Source organism: Myotis daubentonii, chromosome 5 (assembly GCF_963259705.1).
Source record: "Myotis daubentonii chromosome 5, mMyoDau2.1, whole genome shotgun sequence".
Lineage (NCBI taxonomy): Eukaryota > Metazoa > Chordata > Mammalia > Chiroptera > Vespertilionidae > Myotis > Myotis daubentonii.
In genome coordinates, this window is record NC_081844.1 from 51,520,710 (window position 1) to 51,545,605 (window position 24,896).

At 43.6% G+C, this 24,896-nt stretch overlaps 2 protein-coding genes and 2 pseudogenes across 2 annotated transcripts; 2 read left to right on the forward strand and 2 right to left on the reverse strand.

Moving 5' to 3' along the window:
* Positions 1-8,939: 8,939 nt before the first annotated feature.
* On the reverse strand, positions 8,940-10,289 carry LOC132235434 (tripartite motif-containing protein 60-like). Its single transcript, XM_059697767.1, has one exon. The coding sequence runs from the start codon at positions 10,287-10,289 to the stop codon at positions 8,940-8,942; it is 1,350 nt and encodes a 449-aa protein (XP_059553750.1).
* A 592-nt stretch (positions 10,290-10,881) lies between these two features.
* On the forward strand, positions 10,882-11,183 carry LOC132236127 (small ubiquitin-related modifier 1-like; annotated as a pseudogene).
* Positions 11,184-19,658: 8,475 nt separating this feature from the next.
* On the reverse strand, positions 19,659-21,020 carry LOC132236128 (tripartite motif-containing protein 60-like). Its single transcript, XM_059699521.1, has one exon. The coding sequence runs from the start codon at positions 21,018-21,020 to the stop codon at positions 19,659-19,661; it is 1,362 nt and encodes a 453-aa protein (XP_059555504.1).
* Positions 21,021-21,520: 500 nt separating this feature from the next.
* Positions 21,521-23,674, forward strand: LOC132236129 (small ubiquitin-related modifier 1-like; annotated as a pseudogene).
* Positions 23,675-24,896: the final 1,222 nt, after the last annotated feature.

Consider the following 24,896-nt stretch of genomic DNA (forward strand, 5'->3'; position numbering starts at 1 on the left):
TATATTGTATAAGGAAATACAACTGTCCCTCTGCCATCTTAGGTTCCTAGCTGAGACATCCCAGTAATAAAAAGACAGAATTACAAGAGAAAAACAAGTTTAATAACATGTACACCTCCTATACACCTGGGAGAGACCCAGGAACAGAATATCTCCCTAAAGTGGCCTAAGCCATCACCTTAAATATAATTTTCAGCTAAAGACAGAATAAGGGTGGTGGGGGTGGGGCAGTTACGGTGCAGAGTGAACAAGGGAAAGATTGTCAGGCAGATTCAATGGGTGCCTTCTCCATTGATAAGCAGTTTCTAGAGCTTCAGAGTCACCCTCTTCCTGATACAGAAACACCCTTACAAGTGCAGATTTCCCTTATAAATGTAAATCTCCTTCACAAAAGGGCAGCCTCACCGGTTCCAGATATTCTGCAGCACCAGCAGCCTTTCAAACACCACCAGCCCCCAAAGACGCATATGTTAGGGTGGCATATTCTGTTCCCCTTCAACAGCAGTATGTGCCCCAAAAGCCTCATTTGTGAAATGTGATCCAGAGAATAAAGACATTTAAAACATGCAAATTGAGTATAAACAAAACCAGGGGAAATATTTTCAGTTTTAGTAGTAAAATATCATCTCTAAATAAAGAATGCCTACAAAACAAGACAGACAAACAAACACAAAAACACAACTCCCCATGTAGAAAAAGAAGCAACAGTTATGGAAAAAAATGCAGAAACCTATTAATAATATAAAATTACATGTCTGCCCTGTTTACTAAGCTTATTGTATTGGGAAGATTGAACAAATTGGTAGTAGCCTGTTTTGGCTTTGGGAGGTAGGCCTTCCAGCGCTCCAGACAGCTGGAGTGGAAACCTTTTCATAAGAAAGCCCTGCTGAACTATCCATCAATAACTGAAAAATCGTTGCTTTGCCCTTATAATCCCACTAATTCTAATAAACATGTTAAGCACAAGAAAACAGGCCCCAACTCTGGGCAGTATGACTTAGTTTGGAGAATCTTCCTGTACACCAAATGGGGGCAGGTTCATTCCCAGGGTTGGGGTGTGAGCACGAAGCAACTGATACATGTTTCTCTCTCTCTTTTTCTCTCCCATCCTTCCTCTCGCTGAAACAAAAAATAAAAAATAAACAAATAAAATAAAAAATACCCCCAGCCCTAGCTGGTTTGGCTCAGTGGACAGAGAGTTGGCCTGCGGACTGAAGGGTCCCAGGTTCGATTTCGGTCAAGGGCACATGCCTGGTTTGCAGGTTTGATCCCCAGTAGGGGGCATGCAGGAGGCAGCCAATCAATGATTATCATTGATGTTTCTATCTCTCTGTCCTTTCCTCTCTGAAATCAATAAAAATATATTTTAAAAAAATACCCCCAAAAGAAATTACTTATGCTAAGGTCCATGTCATCAAACTAAGAATTAAATACAGCTTTCCCAGAAATTGAATCTTAAACCCGTCAATCAGGAATCACCTGATCAGTACTAGTTAGGTCAGCTGTCTGATGAGCCCTTTCAATCCCCAAAGGAAAGTAACCTTGCAATATCCAATCCATTCTTTTGTCTATAACCTCCTGCTCCCTTTTGCCTACAAAGCCTTTCATTTTTTACAGTTTCTCAGAGCTCCTTTCTATCTCAGAGCTTGTAAGATTGGATGTGTTACAGAATTTGCCAGGTGACCAAAAAATACACAGGAGTACTTAGAGGTCCAGGATAAACCCATTTATTTTCAGACGTTTCACATGTACTGTTACAGAAAAACCGGAGAAGAACCAAGCAACGTTTAGAGAGATGGAGTTACATTTATTACGCGCTGGGCCCAGAGGAAAATGTCTCTCAAATTCTGGGTGAAATCACACAGGAAGTTTCCTGTATTTATATTATCTTACCCTCTTTGTCTCCCCAATATGGGGTTTTTTCTGGTTCCCTTTGCAAGTTCTTAAAGGGCCTTATGTGCTGGGGCTTTGAGACCGCAACCAAAGGCTTGGCCTGATGCCAGCACTGATAACTTCATCTGGGGAAGGTTTAATGGCCTCTCTGAAATGGGAGTAGTCTTGTTTTCCTTATTATTTAAGCAAGCAAGCATTTACAGAAGCCAGAAATAGCAGAGTTAAAATTTCAAACAGCAGTTTTTATATAAGATGGACGCTTCAGCCCTGACCGGTTTGGCTCAGTGGATAGAGCGTCAGCCTGCGGACTGAGGGGTCCCAGGTTCCATTCTAGTCAAGGACATGTACCTTGGTTGCGGGCACATCCCCAGTAGGGGGTGTGCAGGAGGCAGCTGATCGATGTATCTCTCTCATTGATGTTTCTAACTCTCTATCCCTCTCCCTTCTACTCTGTAAAAAATCAATAAAATATATTAAAAAAAAAAAAAAAGATGGGTGCTTCAGTCCTAGTACAGTGACTCAGGGGGTCAGTTCTCCAAATCCTGAGTAAACCAATATGGAGGAAGCCTTCTCTTTATACCCTTTAGTTTCTTTGTTTTCTGTTTCCTAACTACCAGCCTTTTGTGGTGGGCTTGCAGAGCCCCTCCTGAGTCAGTTAGAATGAAGTTAGATTGTATCTAAATGCCTGGTCTGGGTGGTGTCAGTGAGCTCCCCTGTAGCTAAGCTGTTACATTCTTTGTTTATGGCCCCTTTTAAAATTGAAAGTAATTGGGAAAACAGGTCTTGCCAGACCAGATTGTGGAGAAAGGGGCAGTGACTTAATCATAGGCCATCAAGAATGGGCTTTAGGTTACTGGCACAGATTCAGATGGCTAGTCCCCTCAAAATGTCTTATTTTCCCCATCAGATGCTGCCTATTAAACTTTTGAATAAAGTCAATAAGATCTTTAAAATTTACTTATGAGAGAATCATTGATTGGCTGCCTCCTGCACGCCCCCTACTGGGGATCAAGCCCACAACCCAGGCATGTGCCCTTGACCAGAATCGAATTCAGGACCCTTCAGTCCACAGGCCCATGCTCTATCCACTAAGCCAAAGTGGCCAGGGTGGTGCTTGGTTTTTTGTTGTTTTTTTGTTTTGTTTTGTTTAATATATTTTATTGATTTTTTACAGAGAGGAAGTAAGAGGGATAGAGAGTTAGAAACATCGATGAGAGAGAAACATCCATCAGCTGCCTCCTGCACACCCTCTACTGGGGATGTGCCCGCAACCAAGGTACATGCCCTTGAACGGAATCGAACCTGGGACCCTTGAGTCTGCAGGCCAACTCTCTATCCACTGAGCCAAACCAGTTAAGGTAGTTAAGGCAATCAGAGTTCACAGCTGATCTTCACTTGGGGAACCTGGTATTAATATAGGAGAAGGTGACAGGAAGACTGGATGTGAGCTGGCCAGTGGGATTCTGCATGGAAGCTCCTACTGAGTTGCACAGAGAGGGAGGGCTGAGCAGAACTCAGCTTCTCACTTCTCCTCGCTCCTGGAGGATCACACTGACTGAAGGGAGTCTCTTCTGATAGTCACCTTCACTGCACCATGGTCTTTGCTGCTTCCCTGGCCGAGCTCCAAGCAGAGGCCAGCTGTCCCATCTGCCTGGATTACCTGAGAGACCCAGTGACCACTGAGTGTGGGCACAACTTCTGTCCCTCCTGCATCCACCAGCGCTGGGAAGGTCTACAGGGCACTTTCCCTGTCCTGTCTGCCTCCACCATCTATGTGAGAGAGAAGCACCAATCAGTAGCTTCCTGTACTTGCCCTGGCCAGATTGAACCTGAAACCTATGTGCCCTGAATGGGATTCCAATCTGCAACCTTTTTCGTGTAGGAGACCACATCCCAACAAACTGAGCCGCCTGGCCAGGGCTGTCAGCATACCTTTTCCAATCCCTGTATGACTTCAAAAGGTCACATACCTGTTTTTGGCATTAAGTGAAATTGCCCACCTTTAAGAGCATGTTTCTGTTTGTATGCCTGTCTGTGTATTGTTAACAATGTTTGGAAATAAAGTTATAGTTTGCCTATCTCTGTACTATTTGTCTATCTCAGTATCTTAAGAAGATGCTCAGCAGAGCTTTCATTGAGATACAATGGACCACTGCATTGATCAGAGTGGCCCTGCTATGCTGTGGTGATCTCAGTTGCTTATTGTTGTAAAGTGCAATGTAGGCCAACAGGCGCTGCTCCATTACCCACCCAGGGATCTAACTCTCTCAGTCATGTGTTGTCACAGCACTGGGTCAGTACAGCTAGAGAAAGAGGGAGCACTGAAGGGCCACGCTGAGCACTGAAGGCCAACACCAGGAAGAGACACACACTTTTCTCTTATTCCATTTTCTCAAAGTAATGGCAAGGCCCTACTTCTCTGCAAGGGGTGGAGAAGCATGCATGTACTGGGAGGTGAAAAGCTACTGCTTGCCATGATTCCCGAATCCAATCAGACATCAGTGACACCACCCAAAGAACTTATTGGGTGTACACATAACCCATGGACACTCACTTTTATGTTTCTCTCTGTCTTTTCCTTTCTCTTCCACATTTTTCTAAAAATCAATGGAAACATATCCTCAGGTGAGGATAAAAAAAGAAGGAAAGAAAGAAATGTCATATCCTATGAAAGACACCACTTGAAAATGCCTAAAGACAGTTGTCATTTTTTCATGGTGAAGGGACTGGAGTCCATGTTGATGAAAAAACCTTGGTGGCTGCGGTGACTGGCAGTGGCTGCAGCAGCGGGGTGATGGGGCTGGTGCCTTCCCCTGATCAGCCTGATCGCCTCCCACAAAGGGAGGCCAGGCTATAGCTTAGGCCCGCTTCCCAAGGGGAGCAGGGAGCGGGGCTAAGCCATCAGTAGGACATCCCCTGAGGGCTCCCAGTATGTGAGAGGGGGCAGAATTATAAAATAAATAAAATAAAGTAAGTATGTAAGGAATAATGTGAAAGAAGCTGGGTGTCTAAAGGAGGGTCTTTAGCTCTCTTGCATGGATTTCAGGAACCCTTGGCTATGGAAAAAAGGAAGCAAGTTATGATGACCACTTTCTGGATTATGTTTTTAAGAACACTTTACTAAACTATAAAGCTTTAGAAAGCATTATACAAGTGAGAGGCAAAAAAAACATACTCCCTACCTAAAGCCAATTTTGTGAATATACCATAAGCCTCTAGATAACTTATGTATAGAAACTGGTGAAAATGGCAATCATTAAAAAAGGTAGAGGACATCTTAATTCATTTATCTTCAAACAACATAATACATAATGAAACTAAAGCAAATACTTTTCTTTAAGCCCTCAAAACTTAGATATTGATTGATTGATTTAACATTATTGATATTATTGATGAAATAATTAAATATGGTTGCAATTCTTCAACTATGTCTCTGTGCTCCATAACATTCTGGAGAGGTGGTGGAGGCTTTATTAAAAGGTATTAAAACAAATTTTTAGCTATGATAGAAATATTTTAGGGCACAATAGAAACAGAGCACCCAGAGAGACCTTTGAGGAGACTTTAGTGTAGATGTCAGATTCTCAATGAGAACAACTATTTCAATGTCACTGAAGTAGTTGGCAAAAATTCAATTGCTACTTAAAAATCAAGTGAGTCATGTTTAACGGTGTTATTTTGACAGGACAGTTCTTTCTAGTCTCTGGTTTCTACAACAATCTCTCAATTTCAGATTCTTAGGGAAGCCCAGCCAGTGTGGCTCAGTGGTTGAGTGTCAGCCTATGAACCAGAGGACAGGGTTCAATTCCTGGTCATGCACATGCCTGGGTTGCAGGGGTTGCAAGCTCGATTCCCAGTGTGGGTGTGCAGGAGTCAGCCAATCAACAATCCTCTCTCATCATTGATGTTTCTATCTCTCTCTCCCTGTCCCTTCCTCTCTGAAATCAATAAAAATATTTTTAAAAACAAGATTCTTAGGGAAAACTGTTAAATATCAGGCACTTTGCCCAAGACAGAAGAACTTAAGACACAGTCCAAAAGGAGATCACATTTTCACTGGGGAGGTTAAGGATAAAGGCATGCAGAACTAAACAGCATATAATAGGCTATAGTGCAGGGGATAATATAGAGAGGTAATAAATTAGCAAATGACTATCACAGTTAATGCAAGAAATTTAGGTTAACTAGGCATCCTAGAATGAGAGGGAAATGAATCCCTAATTGGCCAAAGGGAAGCTCACGAATAGGGTTAGGAAACGGAAGATAAGGGCTTTTTACTTCGGACAGGGTGGCGGGTGGTGTGTGAGTGATAGGATTATATAGACAATTCAGTAACCTGGGGCATGATCCAGATCTGGGGTGGGTTCCTTGATTGGGATAACTCAGTTAATTCTGGGCACAAATATTTTCCCCTCAAAAATGTTTTAATATACTTAAGAAAAGATTTTTTTACAATTATGCTATCACTCTGTACACTGTAAAATAGGGCACTGTTTGTAGTAATCTAGTTTGGATCCATTTTTTTTTCCTTAAATATTTTATTGATTTTTTTATGGAGAAGAAGGGAGAGGGATAGAGAGTTGGAAACATCGATGAGAGTGAAACACCGATCAGCTGCCTCCTGTACACCTCCCACTGGGGATGTGCCCTCAACCAAGGTACATGCCCTTGACCGGAATTGAACCCGGGATCTTTCAGTCCGCAGGCCGACGCTCTATCCACTGAGCCAAACCGGTTACGGCTGAAATGTCTTCTCTACTGGGGGAAATTACCCAACAACTACTAATAGGATTAAGTCAAAGTGTTGTAAATATCTATGTTAATCTAGATCAGTGATGGCAAACCTATGACACGCGTGTCACCTCTGAACTCATTTTTTTGGTTGATTTTTCTTTGTTAAATGGCATTTAAATATATAAAATAAATATCAAAAATATAAGTCTTTGTTTTACTATGGTTGCAAATATCAAAAAACTTCTATATGTGACACAGCACCAGAGTTAAGTTAGTGTTTTTCAAAATGCTGACACGCCGAGCTCAAAAGGTTCGCCATCACTGATCTAGATACAAGTTTTAGTGACTTTTCATTCTCACACTCATCATTAATGTGCATTTCACTGATGTCTAATTGGATTCAGGAGTTATGGCAAACTGTAGCTTTTCACCTCCCAGTACATGCATGCTTCTCCACCCCTTGCAGAGAAGTAGGGCCTTGCAATGACTTTGAGAAAATGGAAAAAGACAAGAGTGTGTCTCTTCCTGGTGTTGGCCTTCAATGCTCAGGGTGGCCCTTTAATGCTCCCTCTTTCTCTACCTGTAGTGACCCAGTGCTGTGACAACACATGACTGAGACAGTTAGATCCCTGGTGGGTGATGGAGCAGCGCCCTGCTGGCTTACAATGCACTTTACAAGAATAAGCACCTGAGATCACCACAGCATAGCAGGGCTACTCTGGTCAATGCAGTGGTCCCTTATACCTCAATGAAAGCTCTGCTGAGCATCTTTTCAAGATATGGAGATAGATGAGCAGTACAGAGATATGCAAACCACAACTTTATTTCCAAACTAGAGGCCCGGTGCAGAAAATTCATGCACTGGTGTGTGTGTGTGTGTCCCTCAGAGCCTGACCTGCGCCCTCTTGCCATCCGGGACCACTCGGTCCTTACAGCCCACTTGCTGGCTGCTCCTTAGCGCTGCTATAGAGTTGGTAGAGGCTGCAGCCACCGCCACTGGGCTCGGCAGCCATGAGCCCTGCTTCTGGCTGATCGGTGCTCCCCCTGTGGGGGCACACTTACCACCAGGGGGCAGCTCCTGCATGGAGCAACTGCCCTCTGGTGGTCAGTGTGCGTCATAGTGACCGGCTGTTCCACCGTTGAGTTGATTTGCATATAAGGATTTTATTATATAGGATATTTAAACAATACGTATACAGGCATACAAACAGAAGCATATTCTCAAAGATTGGAAATTTCACTTAATGCCAAAAATGAGTATGTGATGTTTGTATATCTACAGGGATTGTCACAGGTAGGTTTACAGCCCTGGCCGGGTGGCTCAGTTTGTTTGAATGTGATCTCCTACCTCAAAGATGTCACAGATTGGATTCCCATTCAGAGCAGAATTTTCAGATTCAATCTGGTCAGTGTAAGAACAGGAACCAACTGATTGGTGCTTCTCTCTCACATGGAAAAAATAATAAAAAGTAAATACTATATATTTCTTTTTAAAAACATAAATTTTCTTGATTTCAGAAAGGAAGAGAGAAAGACATAGAACATCATTGATGAGCGAGAATCATCAATTGTCTGTCTCTGCATGCCCCCTACTGGGAATTGAGCCAGCAACCAGGGCATGTGCCCTTGACTCCTGGTTCATAGGTCAATGCTCAACCACTGAGGGAGCATCACTGGCTGGCCTGGAATATCTTTCTTACCGAAACTTCTGACTTAGGTCAGTGAAATATACAACACAGCCTCCATAGAACTCAGCAAATGCAGAACAAAGCTGCAAGGACACCCTTGCCTAGGGAACCAGGGTGTGTTACCACCCAAAGCCAGAGGAGGACGCCCTGGTGGGGGGCTTCCTATCTGGAAAAGGTGGTGACCAGCTTGCATAGTCAGGGTGGAGCCATCTGAAACTGGTTTCAAAAGCTCACACTGATGATGACTCACCACATACCAGAAGAGTATGAAAAAGTTTATTACATGATGAGGCTTTGGACGGAGAGAAGGCTGGGTATTACAGTAGGTCCCAGAATGACTGAGCGCACAGGGAAAGGGACTAGCTTGTGGTGTTCATGGCAGGTACTGGGTGCTGTTGGCAGAAGCTTGTTTGATTGACACTTTCCCCCTACCCTCAAGGATAGAGCACCTGGACTTTCTCATCAGCTTTCCCAGGTTTAAGGTCAGGGAGGAGAAGGGTGCATCCTAAAAACTTGCAACATTCAAACATCAAAACTGGAATCAGGCTCTTTATTGTAAGTATTTCTTTCAACAGCAAGGGTAGAAACTAAGCACATACAAAATTTCTTTCAAATTTGTCATCCCTAGACTCTGATGATACTGGTTGTAAGAGGTTCTGAAGATACAATGGAGAAATAAGGCATAAGTTTTCCTGTAAATGTAGCCGTGATTCCGTACAACAATGAGCAGGTCTTCAAATTATAAAATGAAACCTCTCCCAACTCATAGTCCAGGAAAACACCAATCTCTTTTGGAATAAAGAAAGGGCCAAATGTATGAGTCCAGCAGCCATTGCTTGGCGATGGTGATATGAGAGTATTTATGGGGAAGGATTCTTTGCACACACCTAAGGAACATTCACCTGTGCCTCCTATGGTCACCACCCAAAAATGCCTGCCAGCATCAAATCCCTCAGAACTCAGGACAGCTGGGTTAGAAGTCAGTGCCTGGGGATTAAGAATGCGGTCTGGTTCCCAATATGTCGCCTGTTTTCCACTTATTGAGATAAGGAGGTCTGGATGGGCAGTTTCCGGATCCAGTGTCAAATCTGCCTGAAACGTGCGGATCATTTCATGCAGGCCCAAGTAATGTGGGGGGAGAGTGAAAATCTCTTTCTTTAATTTATATGAAAAGGTGGCCGGGGATTCTATGTTTCCATAGCTGTTGTGGATACTTTCAATGCCTGTGAGTATATCCTCATCCGTCTGCAAACACTTCTCTTCTATTTCACTTAACCGATTGCTTAGCCTGAACATATGATATGAAATTTGCCTTCCATTTTCAATTAGTTTTTCTTCAACATTATTCTTTTCTACAAGTAGATCATTATCAAATTCATTGTACTGTATTTCCAAGGAGTACTTAAGATCATTACATTCATAGTCCAGTTTATTCCTCCATTTAGTCATCTTTCTCTTCACTGCCAAAATATTTGCACCTTGGTATTTATATACCTTTACAGCATCTTTAAGGTGTTTAGTGAGGACCCCAATGCACCTTTTGAGCAACCCTCTCTGACTAGCTGCTGCTTCCTCAATGGGGATCAGGGGCTGGTCCGGGGGGTCTAAGGAGCCCTTGCACTGGGGACACAGCAGCTCCAGGCTTTTCTCACAGAACAGGGTCAGAACCTCACGGTGCTTCCCACACAGGGGCATTTCTTCCTGCATTTTCCTCTGGCTCCCTGAGGTGGGGATTTGCTTAATAATCTCAGTCATGTAACATAATTGGGTGTTCCTCTCCAAGCTCCTGTCAGGGCAGTGGTGGAGGCAGACAGGACAGGGAAAGGTGCCCTGTAGACCTTCCCAGCACTGGTAGATGCAGAAGGGACAGAAGTTGTGCCCACAGGCAATGGTCACTGGGCCTCTCAGGTAATCCAGGCAGATGGGACATCTGGCCTCTGCTTGGAGCTCAGCCAGGGAAGCTGCAAAGGCCATGGTGCAGTGAAGGTGACTATCAGAAGAGACTCCCTTCAGTCAGTGTGATCCTCCAGGAGCGAGGAGAAGTGAGAAGCTGAGGTCTGCTCAGGCCTCCCTCGCTGTGCAACTCAGTAGGAGCTTCCAAGAAGAGTTCCAGTGGCCAGCTGACACCCAGATTTCCAGTCACCTTCTCCTGTGTCTAATGTCAGGTTCCCCAAGTGAAAATCAGCTGTGGACTCTCGTCAAAAACCAAGCACCATGCAAGTCATAAGTGATTTCTGTGGAGGAAAAGATATCATCATTTAAAAGTTCAAGCAACATCGACCCTTCCCTCCCCGTATGAACAATATGTCGGGTAGTCCAAATCATTTATCATGACAATATTTAAGGAGGAGTTAGAAGGAAATTCTATTTTGCAACTTAAAATGAATTAGTCAATCTAGGCAAATTCATCATTGCCCTCAACCATCAAAAAAACCCAACAAAACAAAACAAAAAGCTGATGCTGTGCTGTGGGGCGGTGGGGAAGAGAGGATTTGTAAACCAGGAGCGAGGCACTGCCTACCAGAGGACACTTCCTTGTGGAGATCTCAGGTGAGTCACCGTCACTATGTTGGACCAGGAGGTAAAACCCTCAACAGGGGACTTGGCGAATAAGAAGGAAGGGGGGTTCATTCAACTCAAAGTCGTTGGACAGGACAGCAGTGAGAGTCACTTCAAAATGAAAATGACAACAAACCACAAGAAACCCAAAGAATAATGCTAAGATGGGGAGTTCCAATGAACTCACTCAGGGTCCTCTTGGAGGGTCAGAGAATTGCTGATAGTCACAGTCCAAGAGAACTGGGAATGGAGAAAGAACATGTGAGTGAAGTTTATCAGGAACAAATTTGGGATCACTCAATGGCTTAGATATCCTTTTTATTTTTCCTCAATCTTGTATTGTTAAAAAAAGTGCCCCCCCCCATCTCTTTAAAACCTCTGGTAATTTGAATTCTAGTGTCCATTATTCATTATTGTTGGCTTTCTTTGTGCTGACTTTCGGTGATCAAGCCTCAGCCTCCTTCATATCACCCTCTCCTTTTGAAATATTACATGTGTGCACAGGGAGGCCACCCTTTTCAGGATGGTGCATTTTGAGGCTTGTGATAAATGAGGTGGACCAATGCAAGTGTTCATAATATTTCCAATTGTCCCAGAAGTTCTTGCAATGTGATTGCTTCACTCGTGGACTATGACTTTCTTTTTTTTTAAAATATATTTTTATTGATGTCAGAGAGGAAGGGAAAGGGAGAGAGAGATAGAAACATCAATGATGAGAGATAATCATTGGTTGGTAGCCTCCTGCATGCCCTCTACTGGGGATTGAGCCCACAACCCAGGCCTGTGCCCTTGACCTGAATGAAACCTGGGATCCTTCAGTCTACAGGCTGACACTCTATCCACTGGGGTTAGGGCCTGGACTATGAGTTTCAGTGGGAGGTGGGAGTTTTTCAGTGAACTGAACTGTGGAAAAATGACCTTTCCTCAGCTTGAAGCTACTTTGAAACTCTGAAGGTCTGGACAAAAAGAAGATTATCAGGTTGAAGACAAGATGACATATAAGGTGATAGTAAAAACTAATTCCAAAGATGGCTTCACTGAAGAGAAAGCATTTTAATAGAAAGTAAAATCTTTTCAGAAGATTCCAGGAAAGTTTTAATTTTTATTTCATAAAGTATTCATGCAGAAGTGTGTGCAACAGAACACTGCTCCTTTTAATATTTTTTGTAAAAGTGATCGTGATCAAGGAACTCAGTTGGCTGGAGCATGATAGGGATGTGTTAAGGGCCCAGGTTCAGTTAAAGGCCAGGGCCCATACAATAATTAAACAATGAATGCAGTAACAAGTAGTTGAACAAATCTCTCTCTCTCTCTCTCTCTCTCTCTCTCTCTCTCTCTCTCTCTCGTCCCCCCATTCCTCTAAGTCTAAAAGGCAATTAATAAATAGAATATATATATATATATATATATATATATATATATATATATATATATATATATATTAAAAAAGAGTGGCCTGTGTGGCTCAGTTGTTTGGAGCATTGTCCCACGCACCTCAAGGTCACAGGTTCCATCTGGGATTGTGTCAGGTAAGAGAAGCAACTAATTCCGGTATCTCTGTCACACTGATGCTTCTCTGGCACTCTCTCTCCCTCCCTCCCTAAAAATATATACCTACACTAGTAAAAAAGAAACGTGCACATTGGTGTTACTTCGCTATGCCCACCAGCCAATCAGGATGAGTATGCAAATTAACCCAACAAAGATGGCGGTTAATTTGCATATGCAGGCATGGAGCGAAGACTGATGGCTCCAGCCAGAGTGAAGACTGAAGACTGAAGAGGCTTGGCTTCTCCACTGGGGCCGGATCAAAGGCCTGGGTCCCTGGTGCTGGAGAGAGACCAGTGCAGCCAGCCAGGGGAAGGAAGGCCTATTGCGAGAATCTTCGTGCAACGGGCTTCTAACATATATATCATACAACTGTTGGAGGGACTATACCATTATTTGTGAGGAAGTTTTGCCAGATAAATGAATATAAATCTCATCAGAGTTCCGAACCACCTATGCACAGGAAATATAAGGGATTGAGAAAACTCTAAAGAATAATGTTTCAACTTGATTGGTCCACTACATAGCCAGCTAGTAAGTGAAACACTGATTCTGGGTGTGAAGTGAGGACATTTCTGGGAGAGATTAATATTTGAATCTGTGGATGAGCAAAGCAGAGGGACTTCCCCAATGTCCCACGCACCTCAAGGTAGTTCTGTTAGTCCCAATATGCCAAGGTTTCAGATTAAATCCGAGGTCAGAGCACTTTACAAAAAGCAACCAATAAATGTATGACAGAATGGAACCACAAATCAATTTCCCTTTCTCATTTCCAATCTCTCTCTCTCTCTCTCTCTCTCTCTCTCTCTCTCTCTCTCCCCCTTACCCCAACCTCTCACTATAAAAAATAAACTAAAAAATAAATAATTTTAAAATTTTAATGAAGAAGTATGTAAATTAAGAGTCTCCTTTAGAAATATATAATGAAAAGTTTACAAGTAAACTCATATTTTCTGCCCAGAAATGGCAAAAGGTTGGTATGATTATAGGTAGAAGTTGCAGAAAGCATAGTTATAGAATATGGGTTCATTATACATGAGATCATAAGATTTTCTCTCCTATTCTGAATACCTAGAATATTCTATGATTTACTTTTATTTTTTTAAAAATATATTTTATTGACTTTTTACAGAGAGGAAGGGAGAGGGATAGAGAGTTAGAAACATCGATAAGAGAGAATCATTGATCAGCTGCCTCCTGCACACCCCCTACTGGGGATGTGCCCACAACCAAGGTACATGCCTTTGACCGGAATCGAACCTGGGACCTTTCAGTCCGCAGGCCGACGCTCTATCCACTGAGCCAAACCGGTTAGGGCTATGATTTACTTTTAAAAACCTAACCATTTGAATTCCATTTTAGTGTTTCTCTGCTCTCTTCTAGCCAAGAAGGTTTCTCCTATTCCCTTCCTTAAGCTTCATCCATTTCCCTTAATCTCAGAGCTCTCAGATCCACTTCATCTTTCTCCCTCACAGCTGTTTCAAACTGGTCCCCTTTCTCCACTCCCAATCCATCATCTGCTTCCCTGTTCCCACATCCCATCCCCACCCAACAAATCTCCCACACTGAGATAAATTGCGATTGAGCAAAGACCAAGGCTGGCATTAAAGTGCCATCTGCTTGTAGGTTATGTGGGCTGGATTTCAGGTCTGATCTCAGTCTGCCTGAATCATCTGTTCCTCCAGAGACAGATGCAACCAGGAAAATAGAACTCAGCTTCCCTTTCAGTTTGGTGTCAGCATACACATCAATTTAGGTAAACCTCTTGGAACCTCTGATTTGATTTTTTAAATATATTTTTATTGATTTCAGAGAAAAAAAGAGAAGAGAGAGAGATAGAAACATCAATGACCAGAGAGAATCATTTATAGGCTGTCTCCTGTGTGCCCCACTTTTGGGCTGGAGTCGGTAGCCTACATATATACTCTTTACCAGAATCGAACCCATGTGCTCTATCCACTGAGCCAAACCAACTAGGGCAGAACCTCTGGTTTTAAACAAAAAGAATTTGACACCAGACACTGAGACATTCTAGAAGAGGATTCCCACAGGCAGCTTCAGACCAACACTTCAGAGCACTTTCCACAAAGGTATTGACATAAGGGTTATTCGTTACCCCATAGGTCAGATTGGGATTCTGATATCTGTATATTTTGCAAGCATTTAGATGGCGTAGGGCAAGGCTAACTGAGGGACACCAGCAATAATGAAAGCATGTGTCTTAAAATAACATGAATCCAAGTGATGATTGACTTATGAGGTAAAGTCAAGGCCCTGCTAGAGTAGCCACCCAGAAAGCCAAGGGTGGGGAGCAATACCTCCATGGCTCTCAGTTTGGTCCCACCTCCTGCACCAGTATCATCCCCACTCCCAGCTTACCTGGAGCCTGCTCCTTTGAGTGAGTCCCTGAAGTGTGTCTCCAAGAAGAGTCTCTGAAGCCAGTCTCCTACCAGATAAATGCTTAGTAATGTGAGCCTGGCCTATATATACCACTAGGAGGGTGAATCTCTCTAAGACCTCACCCACCAAATCTCCTCCCTGGAGGTGGGACTTGAGTGTGAGGGTGGTAATAGGAGGATCTTCAGAAGTCTGGTTGATGGGATCTCCTCTTGTTCCTGCAGGCTATGGAGGACTAACCTTGTTAGTATGCATAATCTAATTTGCTCCTTTATAATCCTCCCTTGAACTTCTCACCACTCTTTAATCCCATCTTTTCTGAGGAAGAAACTGAAATGAAAAGTAAAATCTTGCCCTAGCTGGTTTGGCTCAGTGGATAGAGCCTTGGCCTTCGGACTTAAGGGTTCCCGGTTCAATTCTGGTCAAGGGCGCATGCCCAGGTTGCAGGCTCAATCCCCATTGCGTGTGTGTGTGGGGGGGGGGGGGAAGGGGGGGGTGCAGGAGGCCGCTGATCAATAATTCTCTTTCATCATTTGATGTTTCTATTTCCCTCACACTTCCTCTCTGAAATCAATACAAATATATTAAAATAATACTAATAAAGGTAAAATCTTTGCTTCCTTTCCAACTTGGCCCTGGCATAGTGGCTCCCGTAAAGAAGGGTGGGGAGAAGAAGGGTCTTTCTGCCATCAAGGAGGTAGTGACCAGAGAACACACCATCAACATCACAAGCACATCTATGGAGTGGGTTTCAAGCAATACCTGAGCTATATCTGTATGTGGGTGTGAAAAACAAAAACAAAACCTGTAGATATATTTTTTGTAGAAAGAAAATTATAGGGAACATTTGATATCTTGCTTCCCAGCAATAGTCATCATTTCAGGCTCAAATAAATGCTTATAACTTATTTATGTATTTATTTATTTTTGTTAATCCTCACCCAAGAATTTTTTTCCATTCAATTTTAGGGAAAGTGGAAGAGAGAGGGAAAGATGGAGAGAAACACTGACCTAGGAGCAACAGTTGGTTCCTCCTGCATGAGCCCAGACAAGAGCCCAGGTCGGGGAAGAGCCTGCAACCAAAGTATGTGGCCTTGTGTGGAGTTCAACTCAGACCCTTTGGTCAGCAGATCAACGGGGTATCCACTGAGCCAAACTGGCTAGAATTCTTATGATTATTTTTTTAAAGGAAAGTGTAGAACACAGCACATAGTTGTCTCATATTGTATTATGGAACAATGCTATGTAATAAAAGGCTAATATGCAAATAGACCCAATGGCAGAACAACCAAACAACTAAACAACTGGTCACTATGACATGCACTGACCACCAGGGGGCGGGCATGGAACATGGTGGGCATTGGCCATGATGGCATGGTGGAGCGGGGGCGCCAGACCATGGTGGGGTGCTGGTCACTGTCATCAAGACAAGTGTCTGGTTGTTACTGAAAATTCTTTGCTCCTGTGCACCACAGTCCCACTGGGCGCTCACACCCACTGCCAGCACAGGCAACACTCACACCCACAGCTGGAACTGGAGCTGCAGTTTGCAGCAGCTGCCTGCGGCCAGCGCCTGTCCTGATTGCTCAGTGCCGTTAGTGGGTGCAAGTGGTGACTGCTGGGCCCCTAAAAGCTTCTCCACCTCCCCTTGCTCCTGAGTGGCGACCAAGGAAGCAGTCACTGCTCAAAACTGCTATCAGCCTGTTCCAGCTGGGCCGGTGCTTTCATCACACGGTGGGGCTGCCGGCAGACAGGGGACAAGGGGCCAGGTGGGCTGGGGCATGGAGAATGGGCCAAGACCTGCCCCTGTGCTCACAGCCCACAGCTCCTTTCAATGTGCACGAATTCGTGTGCTGGGCCCCTAGTTAATATATAATCTGCGTCTATACTTGTGTGTTGTGTATGATTAGGATGTTTTTGGATGGACACAGAAGACACTTAAGGATGGTAAGGAAGGAAGGGTATAAGGAGGTTGGGTGACCTCTCTCCATGAGAGAGCAATTGCTTTTCAGTGTGTCCTACTTAACAAGTGATTTTTACTAAATTTATCTATGTTGTTCTAATTTTTAAAATGTTTCCCAACAAATAAACCTAAACGATGTTCATTGGAAAATAGCTGCAATCCAGGTATTAGTTTTACTCACTAAGGAAAACATTTATCCTATGCCTTGTTTGGACACAGCCATTCCTGCGGAGGAAGTCCTCAAGCCACATTATCTCTGGAAGGTCAGTTCTCTCATCGTGGGGACTCCGACATGATCTATGCATCCAGGCTTCTGGCTCAGGGCCTCATATTTAGTGAGAGCTCATACAACATTTGCTAGATGGCCCTAGCCAGTTTGGCTCAGTGGATGGAGCATTGGCCTCAAACTGAATGGTCTGGGATTTGATTCTGGTCATGAGTACATACCTTGGTTGCAGGCTGTGTCCCAGGCCCTGGTCAGGACTCCTGAAGGTGACAACCAATGGATGTATCCTTCACACATAGATGTTTATCTTGGGTTTGGGGCTCTATCCCCAGTGGGGGGCATGCAGGAGGCTGCTGATCCATGATTCTCTTTCAACATTGATATTTCCGTCGATCTCTCCCTCTCCCTTCATCTCTGAAATAAATGAAATATATATATTTTTTAAAAAGGCAGCTCTGACTCTACCTGTTAACAGAAGTCTCTCCCAATTATGTTTTTTTATGCCATTGTATTTAGACATTAGTTTCAATTATTCATTTTCTGATGAGTCACCTATTTTAAAAATAATAGTGCTTTATATTTCAAACAAATAAATAATATTTTAATTAAAATAAATATCTTCTTTGTAGGTGAAGTTAGTGAACAACTGCTATAGGATTATGTCAAACTACTGTAAATTCCTATGGTAATATTTTTACCAGTTCTTATGAAAGATTTTCATTCTCCCACTCATCATTAATGTACATTTCACTAATGTCTAATTGTATTCATGAATCAAGGCAAACAGTAGCCTTTCACCTCCCAATACATGCATTCTTCTTCACCCCTTGCAGCGAAGTAGGGCCTTGCAATGACTTTTAGAAAATGGAAAAAGAGAAAAGTGTGTGTCTCTTCTTGGTGTTGGCCTTCAGTGCTCAGGGTGGCCCTTCAATGCTCCCTCTTTCTCTAGCTGTACTGACCTAGTGCTGTGACAACACATGACTGAGGGAGTTAGATCCCTGGTGGGTAATGGAACGGCGCCCTGCTGGCCTACACTGCACTTTACAAGAATAAGCACCTGAGATCACCACAGCATAGCAGGGCCACTCTGATCAGTGCAGTGGTCCCTTGTACCTCAATAAAAGCTCTGAGGAGAAACTCTTCCAGTTATGGAGAGACAAATAGTACAGAGATAGGCACAGTAAAACTTTATTTCCAAACATTGTAAACAATACCATACAGGCATACAAACAGAAGCGTATTCTCAAAGGTTGACAATTTCCCATAAGGTCAAAATGAGCATGTGACCTTGGCAGGTCATACAGTGGTTGGGAAACGTAGGTTTACAGCCCTGGCCACTTGGCTCCGTTCCTTGGAATGTCTTGTCATACAACAAAAAGTGGGCAGGTTTGAGTCTCAGTCAGGGCACATAGGCTTCGGGTCCCATTCGTGCTCAGGGTGAGTTCAGGAAGCAACTGATGGATGCTTCTCTCTCTCTGTTTCTCCTCCATCTCTCTCTCTCTCTCTCTCTCAGTAAACATCATCAGGTGATAATTTTATTTTAAATATTTTTTTATTGATTTCAGACAGTAAGAAGGAGAGTTAGGGACATCAACGATGAGAGAGAATCCTTGATAGGCTGCCTCCTGCGCACCCCACTCTTAAACCCAAGAGTGGGGTGTATTAAACCCAAAACCTGGGCATGTGCCCTGACTGGGAATCAAAATGAACCGAGACCTTCTGATTCATAGATTGATGCTCAATCACTGAACCACTCCATCTAGGTGTAGTTGAGAAATTTAAAACAAAGGTATGTTTACAGTTGTTGGCAGGCAAAAGTTTATTCTCTTGTTATTTGTTATTAATTACTGTACATATTTGTAACACTATTGTCAACCTGCTTTTGCTCAGCCCTGCACATGAAGTTGTTATAAAACACGAGACACAAAGCAAGACATTTAGAATTCCCAAAAATATTACACGGAAAATAACAAATAGTAAATAGAATATGTTTCTTATGGAAACTTCTGACTTAGGTCAGTCAAATCTACCACACAGCCTCCCTAGAACTCAGCAAATGCAGCACAATCTGCAAGGACGCCCTTGCCTAGGGAGCCAGGGTGTGTTACCACACAAAGCCAGAGGAGGAAGCCGTGGCGGTGGGCTTCATATCTGGAAAATCCTGCTCACAATGTCAAAGGTGGTGACCAGCTTGCACAGGCAGGGAGGAAGGCACCCAAAATTGGTTTCAAATGTTCACACTGATGATGACTCCCCACGTATCAGAAGAGTATGACAAAGTATATTACTCACATGGTGACATTTTGGGGGAGAGAAGGGTAGATATTAGAATAAATCCCAGAAGGACTGAGAGCACAGGGAAAAGGAACTAGCTTATGGTGTTCATGTTGGTTACTGGGTGCTGTTGTTGGGAGCCTGCTGACACTGATGGAAACTTGCTTGATTGGAACTTCCCCCCTGCACCCAAGGATGGAGCACCTGGACTTTCTCATTAGCTTTCCCAGGTGTAAGGTCAGGGAGGAGAGAAGGGTGAGTCCTTAACGCTTTCAACATTCAAACATCAAAAGAGGAAACAGGATTTTGATGCTAAGTATTCCTTTCAATATAAAGGGAAGAAAATAAGCGAACAAAATCCCCCGCGAGTTGTTCATCACTTCACTCTGATTGTGAGGGATTCTGAAGAAGGTCCGATGGAGAAATAAGGCCTCAGTTTCTCTGTAAAGGTATCACGGAATCCATCCAAGAATGACCTGCTGTTCAAATTGTAAAATGAAATCTCTCCCAACTCATAGTCCAGAAAAACGCCAATCCTATGTTGCCCTGCACAGAAAATGTGGAGTACATTAGTCTTCTGCTGATATTGCCAGCATGCATTGCTTGGGGATGGTGATCTGAGAGTATTTCTGAGGATGGATTCCTTACACACACCTAAGAAACAATCACCTGTGCCTCCTATTTCTACCTGCCAAAAACGCCTGCCAGCATCAAAGCCCTCAGAACTCAGGACAGCCAGGGAAGAAGTGCATGCCTGGGGACTAGGAAGGCCATCTGGTCTCCAATAGGTCACACTTTTTCTGTCTCTTGAGATAATGAGACTTGAGTGGGAAGTTTCAGGATCCAGGGTCAAATCTACCTGAAACGTGCAGATCATTTTATGCACGCCCAAGTAATGTGGGGAGAGACAGCAACTCCTCTTTAATTCACATGAAAACACTGCTGGGGGCTCTATGTTTCCATAGCGGTTGTGGATGCTTTCAATGCCTGTGAGTAAACCCAGGCCTGTCTGCAAACACTTCTCTTCTATTTCACTTAACAGAATATTTAGCCTGAACATATGGTATGAAATTTGCTTTCCATTTTCAATTAGTTTTTCTTCAACATTATTCTCTTCTACAAGTAGATCTTTATCAAATTCATTGTACTCTATTTCCAAGGAATACTTAAGATCATTACATTCATAGTCCAATTCCTCCCTCCATTTTTCCATCTTTCTCTTTACTTCCCAAGTATTTGCGACTTGCTTTTTATATACAGCTTCATCACTTTCAAGGCTGTTAGTGAGGACCCCAATGTGCCTTTTGAGCATCCCTCTCTGACTAGCTGCTGCATCCTCAATGGGGATCAGGGGCTGGTCCGGGGGGTCTAAGGGGCCCTTGCACTGGGGACACAGCAGCTCCAGGCTTTTCTCACAGAACAGGGTCAGGACCTCGTGGTGCTTCCCACACAGGGGTATTTCTTCCTGCAATTTCCTCTGGCTCCCTGAGGTGGGGATCTGCTTAACAATCTCAGTCATGTGGCATAATTGGGTGTTCCTCTCCAAGCTCCTGTCAGGGCAGTGGTGGAGGCAGACAGGACAGGGAAAGGTGCCCTGTAGACCTTCCCAGCGCTGGTGGATGCAGGAGGAACAGAAGGTGTGCCCACAGGCAATGGTCACTGGGTCTCTCAGGTAATCCAGGCAGATGGGACAGCTGGCCTCTGCTTGGAGCTTGGCCAGGGAAGCTGCAAAGGCCATGGTGCAGTGAAGGTGACTCCTTTCAGTCAGTGTGATCCTCCAGGAGTGAGGAGAAGTGAGAAGCGGAGGTCTGCTCAGGCCTCCCTCTCTGTGGAAGTCAGTAGGAGCTTCCCAGAAGAGTTCCAGTGGCCAGCTGACGTGTAGACTTCCTGCCACCTTCTCCTGTAGTTAATGTCAGGTTCCGCAAGTGAAGATCAGCTGTGGACCCTGGTCAAAAACCAAGCAACACACAAGTCATAAGTAGTTTCTGTGGACAAAAAGATATCACCATTAAAAGTTCAATCAGCATTAACCCTTCCCTCCCCATATGAACATCATGTCAGGTAGTCCAAATCAGTTATTATGACAATATTTAAGGAGGAGTTAGAAGTAAAGTCTACCTATTTTGCAACTTAAGAGAAATTAGTCAATCTAAGCAAATTCATCATTGCCCTTGACCATCACAAAAAAAGTGATCTTGTGCTGTGGGGAAGAGACAAGAATTTGTAAACCAAGAGCGAGGTCCTGCCTACCAGAGGACGCTTCTTTGTGAAGTCCCCAGGTGAGTCGCCGTCACCATGTCGGAACAGGAGGCAAAACCCTCAACAGGGCACTTGGGGAATAAGAAGGAAGGAGGATACATTCAACTCAAAGTCACTGGACAGGACAGAAGTGAGATTCACTTCAAAGTGAAAATGACATCTCACCTCAAGAAACCCGAAGAATCATGCTGTCTAAGACGGGGAGTTCAATGAACTGGCTCAGGTTTCTCTTGGAGGGTCAGAGAAATGCTGATAATCACACTCCAGGAGAACTGGGAATGGAGGAGGCAGATGCGAGTGAAGTTTATCAGGAACAACAGCGGGTCATTCAATGGTTTAGATATTCTTTTTCTTTTCCCTCAATCTTTTCTTATTGTTAAAAATAGCACCTTAATATTTGGGTGGTCAAAACGGAATTGATAAGTGACCCTCCCCCGCTCATCTCTTTAAAACCTCTGGTAATTTGAATTCGAGTGCCCATTATTCATTATTGTTGGTTTTCATTGCGCTGAGTTTTGGTGATCAAGCCCCAGCCTCCTTCATATCACCCTCTCCTTTTGAAATATTACATGTGTGCACAGGGAGGCCACCCTTTTCAGTACTGTGCATTTTGATGCTTGTGATAAATTAAGACTCTCTTTTAGAAATATATAATAAAAAGTTTACAAGTAAACTCATAGAGATTTCCTGCCCAGAAATGGCAAAAGGTTGGTACGACTATAGGAAGAAGTTGCAAAAGAGGTTACTTGTAAAATATGGGTTCTTCATACATGAGTCATAAGATTTTCTCTCCTATTCCGAATACCTAGAATATTCTATAATTTACTTTTTTAAAAATTAACCATTTGAATTCCATTTCAGTGTTTCTCTGCTCTCTTCTAGCCAAAAATGTCTCTTCTACTTCCCTCCTTAAGCTTCATCCATGTCCCTTCATCTCAGAGTTCTCAGATCCACTTCATCTTTCTCCCTCACAGCTGTTTCAAACTGGTCCCCTTTCTCCACTCCCAATCCATCATCTGCTTCCCTGTTCCCACATCCCATCCCCACCCAACAAATCTCCCACACTGAGATAAATTGTGATTGAGCAAAGACCAAGGCTGGCATTAAAGTGCCATCTGCTTGTAGGTTATGTGGGCTGGATTTCAGGTCTGATCTTAGTCCCCCTGAGTCATTGGGGATGGGATTTTTGATTATCGGTTCCTCCAGAGACAGATGCAACCAGGAAAATAGTAACTGCCTCCCTTTCAGTTTGGTGTCAGTATACACATCAATTTAGGGAAACCTCTTGGAACCTCTGATTTTATATTTTAAATATATTTTTGTAGATTTCAGAGAGAAAAAGAGAAGAGAGAGATAGAAACACCAATGTTGAGAGAGAATCATTTATTGGCTCCTTCCTGCAGGCCCAACACTGGGATGGTGTCCATACCCTGGGTATATGTCCAGGACCAGAATTGAACCGGAGCGCTCTATTTACTCAGCCAAACTGACTAGGGCAGAACCTCTGGTTTTAAACAAAAATATTTGACAACAGACACTGAGACATTCTAGAAGAGGGTTCCCACAGGCAACTTCAGACCAGCACTTCAGGGCACTTTCCAGGTACAGATAGACATTAAATCACCTCTTAGGTCAGATTGGGATCCTGGTATCTGAATTTTTAGCAAGCATTTTGATGAGGTAGGGCAAGGCTGAGGGACACCAGCAATAATGAAAGCATGTGTTATAAAAAAACCTGAATCCAAGAGATGATTGGCTTGTGAGGTAAAGTCAAGGCCCTGCTGGAGTAGCCACCCAGAAAGCCAAGGGTGGGAGCAATACCTCCCTGGCTCTCAGTTTGGTCCCACCTCCCGCACCAGTATCATCCCGACTCCCAGCTTACCTGGGGCTTTTGAGTGAGTCCCTGAAGTGCGTCTCCAAGAAGAGTCTCTGAAGCCAGTCTCCTACCAGATAAATGCTTAGTATTGTGAGCCTGGCCTATATATACCACTAGGAGGGTGAATCTCTTTAGGACCTCACCCACCAAAGCTCCTCCCTGGAGGTGGGACTTGAGTGTGAGGGTGGTAATAGGAGGATCTTCAGAAGTCTGGTTGATGGGATCTCCTCTTGTTCCTGCAGGCTATGGAGGACTAACCTTGTTAGTATGCATAATCTAATTTGCTCCTTTATAATCCTCCCTTGAACTTCTCACCACTCTTTAATCCCATCTTTTCTGAGGAAGAAACTGAAATGAAAAGTAAAATCTTGCCCTAGCTGGTTTGGCTCAGTGGATAGAGCCTTGGCCTTCGGACTTAAGGGTTCCCGGTTCAATTCTGGTCAAGGGCGCATGCCCAGGTTGCAGGCTCAATCCCCATTGCGTGTGTGTGTGTGGGGGGGGGGGGGGGCGGGGGGTGCAGGAGGCCGCTGATCAATAATTCTCTTTCATCATTGATGTTTCTATTTCCCTCACACTTCCTCTCTGAAATCAATACAAATATATTAAAATAATACTAATAAAGGTAAAATCTTTGCTTCCTTTCCAACTTGGGCCTGGCACAGTGGCTCCCGTAAAGAAGGGTGGAGAGAAGAAGGGCCTTTCTGCCATCAAGGAGGTAGTGACCAGAGAACACACCATCAACATCACAAGCACATCTATGGAGTGGGTTTCAAGCAATACCTGAACTATATCTGTATGTGGGTGTGAAAAACAAAAACAAAACCTGTAGATATATTTTTTGTAGAAAGAAAATTATAGGGAACATTTGATATCTTGCTTCCCAGCAATAGTCATCATTTCAGGCTCAAATAAATGCTTATAATTTATTTATGTATTTATTTATTTTTGTTAATCCTCACCCAAGAATTTTTTTCCATTCAATTTTAGGGAAAGTGGAAGAGAGAGGGAAAGATGGAGAGAAACACTGACCTAGGAGCAACAGTTGGTTCCTCCTGCATGAGCCCAGACAAGAGCCCAGGTCGGGGAAGAGCCTGCAACCAAAGTATGTGGCCTTGTGTGGAGTTCAACTCAGACCCTTTGGTCAGCAGATCAACGGGGTATCCACTGAGCCAAACTGGCTAGAATTCTTCTGATTATTTTTGTAAAGGAAAGTGTAGAACACAGCACATAGTTGTCTCATATTGTATTATGGAACAATGCTATGTAATAAAAGGCTAATATGCAAATAGACCCAATGGCAGAACAACCAAACAACTGAACAACTGGTCACTATGACATGCACTGACCACCAGGGGGCGGGCATGGAACATGGTGGGCATTGGCCATGATGGCATGGTGGAGCGGGGGCGCCAGACCATGGTGGGGTGCTGGTCACTGTCATCAAGACAAGTGTCTGGTTGTTACTGAAAATTCTTTGCT